This window comes from Lissotriton vulgaris, chromosome 4_1 (genome assembly GCF_964263255.1).
Source record: "Lissotriton vulgaris chromosome 4_1, aLisVul1.2, whole genome shotgun sequence".
In the NCBI taxonomy this organism is placed as follows: domain Eukaryota; kingdom Metazoa; phylum Chordata; class Amphibia; order Caudata; family Salamandridae; genus Lissotriton; species Lissotriton vulgaris.
In genome coordinates this window covers 1,363,175,616-1,363,189,773 of record NC_141691.1, presented here as the reverse complement: position 1 = coordinate 1,363,189,773, position 14,158 = coordinate 1,363,175,616, and the positions used below count along the sequence as shown (strand labels likewise).

Here is a 14,158-nt window from a genome sequence, read left to right as displayed (position 1 = left end):
TGTTCATGCCCGTGTTTCGAGTAGGTATAAACCCACATTAATCTTCATGCACCAGGTGAGACATGTGGAGAGCCAGTCTGGTGGCCAGGGCCTTACATAGTATTTTCACATCGGAATTAATTATTGTAAGAGGTCAATATACTGAGGGGTCCAGTGCACCCTGTCTTTGCAAGACACTTTCAGTTCAACAGGCTTAAGAGTCACAGCACCTGTTCCACAAGGATCAGCTCTAGGCACGTTTCACCACGGCTCGCGATCAGCAGTTCCCACCACAATCCCTCCTGTGACAGATCAGCTGCTCCCAGTAAAGGAGATGAGGGGAGGGGGAAGGAAAGCGGGCCTGAAGGCAAAGCCCGCCACGAGCAACCTGACCAAGCACCCAGGAGCTTGCACAGTCTGTTAAGTCACATGTGCAGTGGGGCCGCCCAGGCTGCGAATGGGCTTGCTCACCTACTGAATCCGATCTGGTCCCGGCTGCTTCCTAAGTGATGGGGCCTCTCCGCTCCTCCTCCACCTCAGAGGCCCACTCCGCTTCCGGATGCCATATTCCGGAGGGGCCCCGCATGCTCAACAATACCCCAGACAGCTCAGGAGGTCTTGTCACACAGGGACCCCTCCATTGCAGCTGGGTCTTGTGCAACAAGCGCCATCATCCACCAACGCCTACCCCAGGAGCTAGTGGTGTTGACCGCACCACCAAGAAGGAGAAAGGGGGGAAATCCACGGCAAAGACCAGTCGCCCGCCCCCCGTGGGCTACCTCAACTGCTGCAGACTCACGATGATCCCCAGGTGCGGCCACACCTCTGCCAGTCCGCTGCATCATCACAGGCCCCTTCCGTCCGGTCTCAGTCAGAGCCCTCTGGCAGCGCCTCCTTACAGCTGCGTCACCCAGCAGCCGCCTCACAGCAGGCGTACAACTAGTTGCGGGGCACAATGCGAGGATCAGGGGGAGCGATCAGCTCCGGAATCCAGGATTAATGCTGGAATTTGGCGATGGGTCGGCCGGAAGCTCGAAGGGCTCACATCCTGTCGCCATTTTCCTAGGCCACACCCCCTTAAAGGATATATTGAATGCAGCTGTCTGGTCTTCGGATTCAACCTTCAAGAGGTTCTATTCTAAATCAGTCTCCTCCATTGCGGCTCTGGTGGTGGACAAGCTTTGAACTATCATAATCCTCGCCTCCGGGTCCCGACATAGAATGAAAAGTTTCCTAGCTATCAGAACAGAAAGTTTCAATTCTATTAAGGACTCGGAGGCGAGGATTAACCCACTTGCACACATGTGGCAACCCACCCAAAGGTTCGAGACTTGTATGAGAGTAAGTAAAGCCTTACTGGTATACTCAGGGTGTTTATGTTGTTGTTGTGATTTTCAGCATCTGAACTTTGGGTCTAAGGACACGCTCTATGGTATTCTTTGGGTTGCGCCTTTTTTATTGTTTACTACACTTCAATGGTTTGTGGTCAACAGAGATTGCTTCCGGTGTCTTCATTAGTGCTCTCATTATTCCAGGAAAAACAGGAGTGAGGCGTTTCCGATGGCAGCCTGATCGCAGGAAGAAAGAGGGCAACTGACAGGGGACAGGACGGATTATACTAGGCTGCGATCCCGAATTCGATATTGGACTGTTCTTGATAGACTTCAATTTCTTCCCTACTGTTCATGGGAAATGTAGTGTTGTTTGTGGTTTGATGTTTACTAGTTAACATGGCTGCTGTAATAAAAACGAAGAAAGAACAAGCAAAATCCTCGCCTCCGAGTCCTTAATAGAATTAAATCTTTTCGTTACTATAGCTAGGAAATTTTTCATTCTTTTTTTTTAGAAGTTTAGTAATATGTTTTTCCTTTGGCAATTACCATTTGACACATTCATACACCATTCTTTGGAGAGCTGCGCCTTGAGCCACTGTCTGCAAACATACCTATCAAAACAAACTCTTGAAATTAAACTTTTCCCATGTAAGAGGGATAGAAATGTCTTAGCAATACAAAGAGAGCAACATACATTATAGGGGTGTGAAATATAAGTTGAAGTAAGGGAGAAAAAAAGTACTTGATTAAATTCTTGTAGTAACTTACTTTTAAGTGGTACTCGAGTGCATCCATTTCACCCTGATTCAGATCACAGCACCGTCGTTTCCGTTTCTTTAAAGGGAAATTAATAAGAAACGAGTTAGCATTAAAGAGAAACTAATCTTAGTTCAACCTGCACAAATATTAACAACATTCCCAAAAGAAAATGCATTTAAAGCTGTTAGTCTGTGCCACTTTCCTCCATAACATCCCATAGTGAAAGGAAGTGTGAAGATTTGAATTTCACCTCCGACGGGCTGTGGAAGACTGCAATGTTCCTTGTTTTTTCCAGAGCTCAAAGTTGCTCAGTTTGTTGCAAGATATAAACCAGAAAGCTTAATATAATCACATTTAGAGATAATGAAGATCAGTAATAAAGGCAATAAAGTCAAATACCCTTTAAAAACAAAAAGATTGAACTGGGATTCCCTTGAGAGATGTAAGTCATTTGGGAGAAGATGACTGGAAAGACCCACTAGGATTGTTTCTCCACTCCTGGGAAACAAGGATTTTTATTTGTACGACAATGATACAATATAAATGTCTCTACATATTGTATTATACGCCAGAAAATTTACATACAATGGGCAAAGGTAGGCCACCACTCCCTTCTTATTTTTTTACACTGAGGTTAGATCGTTTATCATTTGGTTTTAGGAGTGATTCAATTTATATGTTCTACGGTTGAAATCTATTTCAAGATCTCGTAACTGGATGATGGCGCATGATCCCAAAATACCTTTATGGCCACATCCCGCCCATCAAGTTTAGCTCTAAGGAGCAGGTGTCTTCCATCATCAATAGAGCACCTTGGATTGTTGTCCAGGGTTACATTAAGTGCTACATGTCCATATTGTAGCATGAATGAACATTTAGCACATATTTTAGATTGTAATTTTCAGAATAGTTCACTTTTAAACTGCACTGTTTCTCGATCACTTGCCCCATAGTTTGTTCAAACTGGGACGACGATTCATTTGTGCTTCATATCACGTTTGGTAGCATACCATTGCAGATGTAATTAAGTCATCAGGTCAAGTGAACTCAAAAGACACATAATAGCAATCTCCTTCTTTTTGTTCAAAGACAATGAAGAAAGTGAATCATCAATAATGTGACCACGTGCATTATGTACAAGAAAACAAATGTACACAATAAAATGCTTCAGTGACCGAAAGTGCGATGTGCATTTTAAAATTGGATGTGTTTGGCAACATGTAATAATACTACATTAACATACCAGTTCTGTCCTTTAGGCTAGACTATTCTTCACTGCTTCCAAAAATGTGTAAATCCTATAACATAATCTGACCTCACTGAATGCCATTCCGGTTAATAGTAAATCCCGGAGGAATTGTATCAGGAGTTCTCTAAAGATGGTCCATAAACGTGCCTTCTTTCTTGTACAAAATACCAGTAGATGACATATAGACAAGTATGCTCAGCCTAGGACTCTTTTACATAATCCATGATATTAAATCCCCATTTGATAAAAGCAAGCACTTGACCTAATCTTAGCTTCAGCCTCCATTTTCTAGTGTTTTTTTTGCTTTCATATCTTTTAAGTACTGTTATAAAGTAAGTACCCTTACAATCTGTACATAGCATATTTAACCAAGAGCTATAACAATTGATTCCTAGCAGGCACAGAGGTGTCTTCAAGAGTGGTTATTTTAGGTAAATCCAAAACCTCTGACAACAATACATAGGTTACACATCAATGGGATCCCTCCCTGACTCTGTAAATGGCATTTGATCAAATACCTAAATGAACCATCCGGTGCTGTCCATACACACGACCAATAATTTTAGCGTGTTTTCCGGCGAGGTCGTTGTCGTAGTAATTGACAACGACAACGACCTCGCCGGAAAACACGCTGAGTTGGACAGGCTGAAGCACTCACTATCCGCAGTTCTAGAGAAACGTGTCCTTCAGAGATGGGAGGCAAGTAAGCTTTCGCATTTCCAATACGGGGAGGGAGCAGGGAAATTACTTGCCTGGAAAATTAAATCAGACCGGGTTCGAAACAACATATCGTCTGTTACATCCACGGAGGGCACCTTTTCAAGGGATGATGAAATTAGAGTAGTTTTTAGAAATTTCTTTCAATCCATCTATAAAGATGACTTAAACGTTACCCAGAATGACATCTTGAGTTGGTTAGAAGGTATCTCTCTACCATCTCTAACACCAGAACAGAACCACTCTTTGGACGAGGAGATAACTATTATAGAGGTAGAAGAGGCAATAAGGAAAGCAAAGGGAGGAAAGGCTACAGGCACTGACGGTTTGCCAAGTGAAATATATAAAAAGCTTATCACTCAGGTCTCTCCAATCTTAGTGATTCTTTTTAACCAAATACTAAGACACGGCGAAATACCACCTGAATCATGGGACAATGCCTCTATAACTCTTATTTTGAAGCCCGGCAAACCCCCCACAGACTGCGGCTCATATCGGCCTATTTCTATATTAAATGCCGACTATAAAATCTTTGCCACCATACTGGCCAAACGGTTGGGTCGGGTGGCGCCAGATATTATAGCACATAACCAAAAAGGGTTTATTAAGGGGAGACAGCTCTGTGAGCTCACGTATGAATTACTAGGCTCTATAGACATCGCCATAAAGGAGGCTATCCCTCTGGATGTCCTCACGTTGGATGCAACAAAGGCCTTCGACAGGGTGAACTGGTTGTACCTGTCGGAGGCCTTGAGGAAGTTCAATGTGGGGGACAGATTTTTGAGAACGTTGAATTTGTTATATAGGTGCCCATCTGCCTCACTTTTGATAAACGGGGGTTTGACTGAGACCTTCAGGGTCACGAGGGGAACTAGGCAGGGCTGTCCCCTGTCACCCCTTCTTTTCGATGTCTATATAGAACCCTTTGCCCAAATCTTAAGAGACAGTATACTGATTAAACCTTTTATTTTTGGTGGTTGGGATAAAAAGGTGGCACTTTATGCAGATGATATTATGATTTTTACAACGAATTATGATGAAGCATACCCAGAGATAATTGACCAGGCTCTAAAATTCGGTAAAGTTTCTGGGTATGAGATTAATGCCCAAAAGACAGAGTCAATGTCCTGGAATAGTAACTCAATTGGCAACAATGGCACATCTAAAACCCAACTTCGATATCTGGGGATCAATATAGTTAAAGACATTAATTTGATTGCTTCACTTAACTTCAACAAAATAGCTGCAGAGTGCCGGAAACATATGAGAGACTGGTCACATCTTCCTCTCACTGTTTTGGGAAAGGTTAACTTAGTGAAGATGAGTATCTTACCTAAAGTTTCTTTTTTGTTTAACTCTATTCCACTTTTTTTTGACTCAAAATTGATTGTAAAGCTACAGAGCGCGATAACCAGCTTTATCTGGAATAGTAAGAGCCCAAGAATTTCGTGGAAAAAAATCAGGCGACGGAGGGAGAAGGGAGGGTTGGCTGGCCCAGATCTCCAAATCTATGCATGGGCTTTTCAGCTCACGCACACACGTATGCTACTTAAAACCCCTACTTTAACAGGGCTGGGCCTTCTTTTTTCTACATTACTTGAATGTGAAGGAGTAGACCAATCTGCATTTTTGTTTAAATTTGGTGACCCCAAATTCTTCAAGAAAATAAAATTGAAAGTTTTACAAGGGATTGCATCTACTTGGTATAAAGTGAGGCATGCGATAAATGTTGGATACTATTCTGGGAGGGCTCCCATATGGGATCTACCCGTCCCTCCCGCATGGACAACAGATGCCCTTACTAACCCGCTAATAGAGGCAGGTATAAATAGGTGGGATGACCTGTTTATGGATGGGACATTACTTCCATGGGACTATTTAACGAACAAAGTAGGCACAAGTTTCTCGAGATTTAAATATATTCAGATCTCCAGCTGGTCACAGTCATACAAAGAGCAGCCAGCACGGATTAGTAAGCAGCCTATAGGTGGCAATAGCGACTTGGTAACTTGCCTCATGGACAGCCCCGCCGCAAAAAAAGAAATTTCATGTTGGTATAACAAAATAATCGATGAAATAGATGCCAACTTTCATCTACCGACGTCACTATGGGCTGAACTAATGCCAGGCGTAGAGGTTGAAGAACTTTGGATAGCCTCTTGCTCAATGCTTTGGGACCTAGTTAAACCGGCTTGGCTTCGTAGAAACCACTTATTCACTATACATAGGGCATACTATTCCCCTCAGAGGTTGACTAAGTTTTCTTTAACAGGCCCAGTCTTATGCCCAAGATGCGGGTTAATCGCAGCATCAGACACTCATATGTTTTATGATTGTCCAAATTTATCCGCTTTTTGGGAAGCCATTAGTAATAAGCTTTCACAATTTCTGGGTGAACATATCTCCATAGACCTTGCTCTTGTTATATTTGGTCTCAAGAGTAAAATCCGCAATGCCGCAACCAATCTAACATTCTACTCCATTTTAGCGGCGCGTAGGGAGATATGTAGGCATTGGAAAGATGCTCAACCACCTACAGAGCATGAATGGCGAGTTTCACTTCTTCAAATTTCCAAACTCGATCTCGCCAGAGCAGGAAACCCCAATAGGAGAGCTTTTTGGGCAATGCTGGGATAACAGCGATAAACCTGGGTTTTTTTTTTTTTTTTTGTTTTTTTTTGTTTTTTTTTTTTTTTTTCCCAGGTCCTATGATTAACACGTACATTGCTTATCCTCGCTGCCATGACTAACAGTCTTGGAGCTATGGGGGTCTCGATAACTTGGGCACTATCTCCGGAGGCACTTCCCTAAGCAAAATCATGTTTGGCTGTTGTGATTGGTGCTGTGGGGAACCGGTCTTCTTCCCTCCCGAATGAACTTTCTCCTACCAGCTATAAGCTGAGACAGCACTGCACTCGACCATTCTTTCCTTTGCTCTGTGGCGGTCCTTTGGTTTTGATAGATTGGAGCTATGCACGTAATATGAGGACAAAAAAAAAAAGAAAAAAAAATTTAAAAAAAAAAAAAATAATTTTAAATTATTTGCCAATACTTTCGTTTAATTTTTCTAAGACCCAGCTCCAATCTTTTTCAAAAAAAAATATTTTTATTTGCATTTTTAACCAATACAAAAACAACTGGGATGTCACACATAGTCATCCATGCGTCCAAAAAAACCACCGCCCACAACCCACAGTAACATCACCATGACAAACAACCTATCTAAATCCAGCTCTGTCATAAATGATATTGTTGACAGTCCTCTTTTACCCCCCCAAAGGCTCCCTCTGGGTCTAAGGCCCATGTCCAGCCACATATCTTCACCTAGTACATCCGTACCCACAAGGACCCACAGCATGTCAATCAGATCCAGACCCCCATCGAGACCATGATACCTTCTCCATTTCCCCCATACTCTGCGAAATTTCGCGGGAGCAGCCTCTCGCTTTCATCACTATATCAACGTCCTTATCCTTGAATGCTGGATCCCAAATAGATCACAGTCACTAAAATTAAAACACTGGAAAAGATCGCTTCTCCACACTAGCGCTAATGATCTGATAACACACTGCAATGACTCCCTTCCACCGCCTGCAAACATGACCAAAGTGCACGACCTCACTTAGCACTATAACAATGCCATGCTCTCGGCGCTGAATGCTACGGCCCCCCTACAACTAAAAAGAATACCCATCAAGGATTCCAAACCTTGGTTCAACGTCAACCTAAACGTGGACACACGCAGCCTTAGACTAGCTGAACGCACTTGGAGATCCACTCCCTCCACGGAACTTCTAAAAATCCTAAGACTCAAAAGAAGTAGATACAACAGACTCATTAGAACCACAAAACTTTCCTTCTTCGAAGTCCAACATGACAAAGCAAGAAATCGCCCGAAATGACTATTTGAGCTGATTAAAACACAATCCAACAACGCACCCAACCAATCTCAGCAATTCGCGTGCCCGCAGCCAAACTGCAAAGCGGTTGCTGACTTCTTCCTAGAAAAGTCAAACAAGAACGAATCTGATCTAAGGTCTTCTGCACTCTTACTCTCACCCCCTCTTGCCTCCTCCCCTCCCTCTCCATGCCCCCCCTCAGCCAGTCTGTTTTCTCTCCCAAAAACAATGCCTCCTGGAGTCAATTCACACCCCTCAATGACATTACCATCCTCAACACTCTCTCGACCATTAAACCCTCAAACCACTTCAATGACCCCCTCCCCCCCAACTTCTATAAAGAAATGATAGGCTCATTAGCACCGCTCTGGTCCAAGATCATCAACGCCTCTCTCCGTCAAGGCGAGATCCCGGACTGCCTGAAGGAGGACCTAGTGCCCCCCATCCTTAAAAAACCCTTGGCTGACCCCGGAAGACCTGAATAATTACAGACCAATCACAAACATTCCTACCCTGGCTAAACTACTGGAGAAATGTGTTCATGAACAACTGCACAGACACATTGAACAATTCCAGCTCCTCGACCAATTCCAATCGGGGTCCGCACTGGCCACAGTACCGAAACGGCCATCACTCACATAGCGGATGACTCTCTCACTTTACTGGACCAGAATGAAGCCTGCCTATTAATTCTTCTCGATCTCTCATCTGCATTCAACACTGTCAAGCATGACAATCTTCTCCACCTCCTTGAATGCAGAATGGGACTATCTTGCAAGGTCCTTAAATGGAACTCAAACTCAAAGAGTCAAATTCAATCAAACTCTATCCAACCCCGGTCCCTGCATGCTGGGTGTTCCACAAGGGTCCTCACTCTCCCCCACGCTCTTTAACCTTTTCCTGGAACCACCGACGGTAATTCTTAAAGCCTCCAACATCCAATATCACATGTACGCCGATAACACCCAACTATACATGAAAATTTCCTCCCCCGAAGACATCAATGCTCTCAACGAAACCCTGCTCAAAACCCTAAACTGGCTTACCTCCAACCACCACAAACTAAACGCCCTCAAGACGGACTTCCTCCTCATTGCTCTGGCTAGGCAAACCCAACTGTTGTGAAATATCTCTCTAATCTCACCGGGCTCAACTGCACACCACACCTCATTGACTCCACGAAATCACTTGGAGTTCTGCTTGATAAAAACCTATACATGCAAGAGCACATCAGAGCATCTACCAAAGGAGCGAACTTTCAGCTGTGCATCCCAAGAAAACTCAAACCATACCTGCCCCATGAGGACTTCAAATCGGCAGTGCAAGCACTGGTCATCTCAAGACTAGGATATGGCAGTGCTACTTTATGCGAACTGCCGAAACTCAGCTTAGCCCACATCAGAGCTTAGCTAAATGCGGCTACGAGACTCATCGCGGGTTCCAAGAAGAACAACCACATCTCACCGGACCTGAAATCACTTTGAGGAAAGGATTCAATTAAAGATTGCTTGTATGACTCATAGAGCTCTTCACTTTAATACCCCACTCTACCTGCCAAATAAGCTGGAACTTTCTGGGGGCTCCCGGCCCACAAGGAGCACCAGCACCTTGCTGCTCAAGCCAAAGACATTCAATAAGCTCAAAACCTACAATCGTACATTCTCGGGCATTGCCCAGAGAATCTGGAACACCCTGCCAGAGGAGACAAGGCTTATTCCATCCACTTTTACCTTCACAAGGGAAGTAAAAAGCACTACTAATGAACAATGCGCTGATCTAGAAACTTTGCTCCTCGTACCTCGAGACTTTTTGGATATCCTAACTATTAAATGTCATCTGTTGCGACCTACTGTTGCCTGCCATAATGTCCCTTTTGTTCATGATGGATATTGTTCTTATCTTCTTGCTACCATAGCCTTCTCCCTATTTCCCACCATTTTGTCATTTTTGCTCTTGTTGCACATTGACCTACTTGTACCTTGTTTTGTCTCTTTGAGCTGTGTTCCTATTATTTCTTCAACCTTATGTAAAGCGCTCTGATACCCACTTTGGTCGTGTTCGCGCTATACAAAACTTATAAATAAATAAAAGTAGGTGACCCTTCCTGCTACCATATACATGTCCATTCCCCTCCTCTATTCTCCCAATTGAGGGTGTGATGATGCCCCCCACGCCCATGCCACGTCCCTTTTTGCCACCACCAGGGCCAACAGTGCGAAGATCAGGTGTGGGCGGCTCAGGTCTATATCATTGGTTATTCTCAGTAATACAAATGTAGGTTCCATAGGAAGTGTTGCCTCCAGTACCTTACTCATCTCTCCTAGTATTTGTGCCCATTAAGTGTGGATGATGGGGCAGTCCCAGATGATATGGTAGAAGTCTACAGCAGAGACAACTTGAGTCACCCAGCTCCAATCTTAATCTGCTATCTACAGAGCCTTTTGGACGATCAAGCCAACTTTTCCAGATGTTCTTCACTGTAGTCTGCAATCAAATTGCACTAGACTCAACAAACATATTCCAGCCATAGAGCAGCAGATGTACAATTTTTAAAGTTGCAGGCCTATTTAAGCACTTCAAAAGACTTATGACCCAAAACTGAGTCCATCTTGTTTAATGAGCCAGCTACGAAAGTTGGCTCTCTGTTCCTGAATATCCATGTGCACTTCAGAGATAAGATATTCTTTACAAAAGGATACCCAAGTATCTGTATTCGTTTTCAGACTCCAGTTTCTCTGCACTGATTCACTACCTCAGATTATTTTCATTTTACTCGACTTTGAGAATATAATTTCTTCTGTTTTGGTGGTATTTATTGTCAAGTCAGTGACTGCACAATACAATAGAAAGCACCTAATTGTCTTTGGAGATCCAGGTGAGCCAGTAAGATGGTATTATCAGTACAGAATGTAGTCAGGATTGACTCTCCTCCCAGTTTTGGTGGATGTTTATGATATGAACTACATTTTGTCAGGACAGCTGCAATGTACAAAGAAAAAAGGAGCGGGCTAAGATACATTCTTGCCTGAGCCCATTAGGCATGTTGATTTTCCTTGGTAAGGCACCATTAGTCACCAGTTCAACATGAGTCCAACATAGATTGGTTGATTTATTTTAAAGGCATATTCTTCCACAAGTAACTTCAATACAAATCACCCATCTAATGTTGAGTGACCCCGCCTAAATCCTATTAGCATTTTAGGCAGGAAAATCTCCCTTTCAACACAGTCTTCAAGGGCTTGCAGAAAATGATTTCCATTAACTTTTGCTTGGAATATCTAGCAATTGTATCATCCTTTAGTGGTTTGGGACAGCTGTGACCTCTTTTTAAAAATAGGGACCCATATACTTTCTTTCCAGGTCTCTGGAATTGTATTACCATGGACTACAGTGGCCATCAGGGGTGTTAAGATTTGCGCCCATAGGGGAGAACATGGCGGCCGCAGGTTAGTGCGGCGCGCGCATCAGACGCCGGATCACAAACACCGCAGAGTTGCTGTTGCTGCCCTCTCATGGAGTGATGTTTTTGGGAGCGGAGCCCTGAATCTTCTGTAGAACCGGTATTTGAATCCCCTGGGCGGCGTTCGAAGCGGAGCCTGCTCACACTTCCTTATCGTCTGCAGTTTCGGCTTTTCGGTGTCGGTGGAGTGGGCGGATCTTGTGGATGTGCCGCTGCGACGCCCTTCAATCCCTCCCCGGCAGCCCACCGCCTCCTCGGAGCCCGTGGCAGAGAGCAGCAGTGGAGCTCCGACGAGGTCGTTCGGCTCGGGGACAGCTAAGAGGTAGGCTGGGCTGTGCTGGGGACGCGGGACAGAGACTGCTGCAGCGACGGATTCCCTTGGAGGGGGCTTGTGACTCTGGAGCAGAGGCTAGAGTCAGCGATAGAGAGCAAGAGCAAGAGCAAATCGGAGTTGAACAGGGGAGTGTGATTGGAGGGGTTTGCGATGCCGCCACCGCAATTTGTGATCAACTAGAGGAGGCTGCGGGGGTTACTGAGAGCGAGGAGGTATCAGAAGCATTAGAGATATCAGAATTAATCAAACCCAAAGATAAAGATAAAAACACCCCCTTTCGAAAAACAAATGTTAAAAGCACCAAGAGTGTGAATGAGAAGGTGGGAAAGAAACAGAGGTCGGGCAAGAAAAAACTACAACTCCCAGAATCCCCTTCTTCAGAAAAAGTGGCGACAATAGAACCCTCCACTTCTATCTCCCTAGATTTAGCAAAAGTGAGGCTCAATAAGAAATCTATTACCAAGGGGAAAAAAAGTAATACAAAAACAGCAAAGGCGGTCCCCAAGGGGGGTCCAAAATCTTAAATTTGAATAGCAGTTCTGGGAAAATTACCCCCTCTCTGCGTTCATATTTCAAAGTTCTGCCTCAGGTATTGGATTTGATACCGGCTAATAATTCAGACAAGGGTGATAACATAAGTTCACCTTCTCTTCTCTTGTCCACAAAAATAAACGCGGACAATTACAACAGTAACTGTGAGCTTAAGATTCCTACCTCAATAACAAATATGGCGGAGTTTCCATCTCTCCCATCTCTCCCACTACCGAGCGTATCAGTAAATATACTAGAAAATGAAGGAGGTGCGCAAGTCGCGATACTCCGAGAAAACACACACAATTTAGCGGAGGGAGACGAGGGCAAAGGAGATAAAAGCGAAAGGCCCACCCACACTGAGAGCGCATTGGAAGCCCTGGCAGCTTCAATAGCTTCGATGAGAGCAGAGATTTGCAATGACTTTCTGATTTCTAAGGCAAATCAGAATGATATCCGAACGTCCTGTGAGGCATTGGAGAGGAAGGTGGATGGGCTGGGAGAAAGAACAGAAGTATTGGAGTGCTCAGTTGGGGTGATGAAAGCAAATCTGGAGGCAGCGGATTCGAAAATTCAAACTTTACGTAGAGAAGGGGCTGCTATGAAAGAAAGAGTGGAATCTTTAGAGAATTATTCACGACGAAACAACCTGCGTCTCCTGAAGATACCTGAGGGAAAGGAAGGCGGAGACCTTAAGACCTACATAATTAAATTACTGAAGGAGTCCCTAAATTTCGAGGAGTCAGCAGAGGACCTCGATAAAGATATACAGAGAATCCATTGTGATCCCTTCCGGTTGAATCCCGGTAGAACTAAACCTAGGAAAATGTTGATTAACTTCCTGACGTATTTCCTGAAAGAAAAAATTCTTAATCTTGAGCTTAAAACTAAAATCTATAAAAAGGTCCTGATTTTCCCTTTGAAAGACGCTCTGATCTCTCTAAACCCACGCTGGATAGGCAGTGGGAACTGGGTCAGAGGATGGACAAATTTAGAGCTGCTGGCGCAACAGTTCAGATGAGGTTCCCTGCATTTTTGCGGATTATGTACAATAATAAAATGCACAACGTCAGATCACCTTTTGAGGCCGATGAACTATTGGAATCCATCTGTATCAATCCCAGGGCAAACTCTAACTGATTAGAACAATTAAGCTCTTGTTCTTATACCAAACCGCTCACCTATACCAACTGATACATATTGAGAACAGAGTTTAGGAACATCGTACTTTTCTGAAACACTCTACTCAATGTCTCATACTTAACGCCTGGTACAGGGATCTGTAGTTAGTTTCTAGTATGTTAAGTCAGAAATAGATTCTGAGTTAGTTTAACGACAAGAAGGAGATATATAGGGGGCGTGGCTTAGGCGCCGATGGCGATGGTCGCCTGAGAGCTCGGTTCCGGGACTGAGCCCGTGATTATCCTGTAAATCGGAGGCTGCGGGGCACCCCAGCCCCCGCATTCTGCTGATCGGCCCGACGGAGACCTGCCGGGGCCCTTGGCGCAGTCTGAACGAGCGGTGACCCGGCGAAAAATCGAAGTTTGTGGAACTGCGGAGTGCGACCCAACATGGCGCCCGGACTTCATTGTCCCCTTGGCCGGATCCACTAGACTGGAGGAACATCACTAGCAGCGGCGCACCCCCTGCACTGCCGTCTCCCAGTGGTGTGTGGATCTGGACATCGGTCAGATCGGACTCTTTCAACGAGGATTGCACTCGGATGGGCGGATGCCCACGCTATAGTGGATCCCGCACGCGGACGTCTGGAGGTCCCGGCGGTGGCCCCACTCCCTACACCGCACTTGGCTACTTTTTCCTGGCCAACCCACTTCCATGGGAGGCGCAACCCTTTGGGGCCGCAAATCGTCCGGTGGAGTTGGTGACCCTCACCCC

General features: G+C 44.7%; 1 protein-coding gene across 1 annotated transcript in view; it reads right to left on the bottom strand.

The window, feature by feature from the left end:
* METTL4 (methyltransferase 4, N6-adenosine) overlaps positions 1 to 14,158 on the bottom strand; it is a 245,271-nt gene that overhangs the window by 171,404 nt on the left and 59,709 nt on the right. The window contains exon 2 of the mRNA XM_086965603.1: positions 2,082 to 2,147. Coding sequence (XP_086821729.1) covers positions 2,082 to 2,147 — 66 coding nt within the window. The remainder of the gene's footprint in view (positions 1 to 2,081; positions 2,148 to 14,158) is intronic.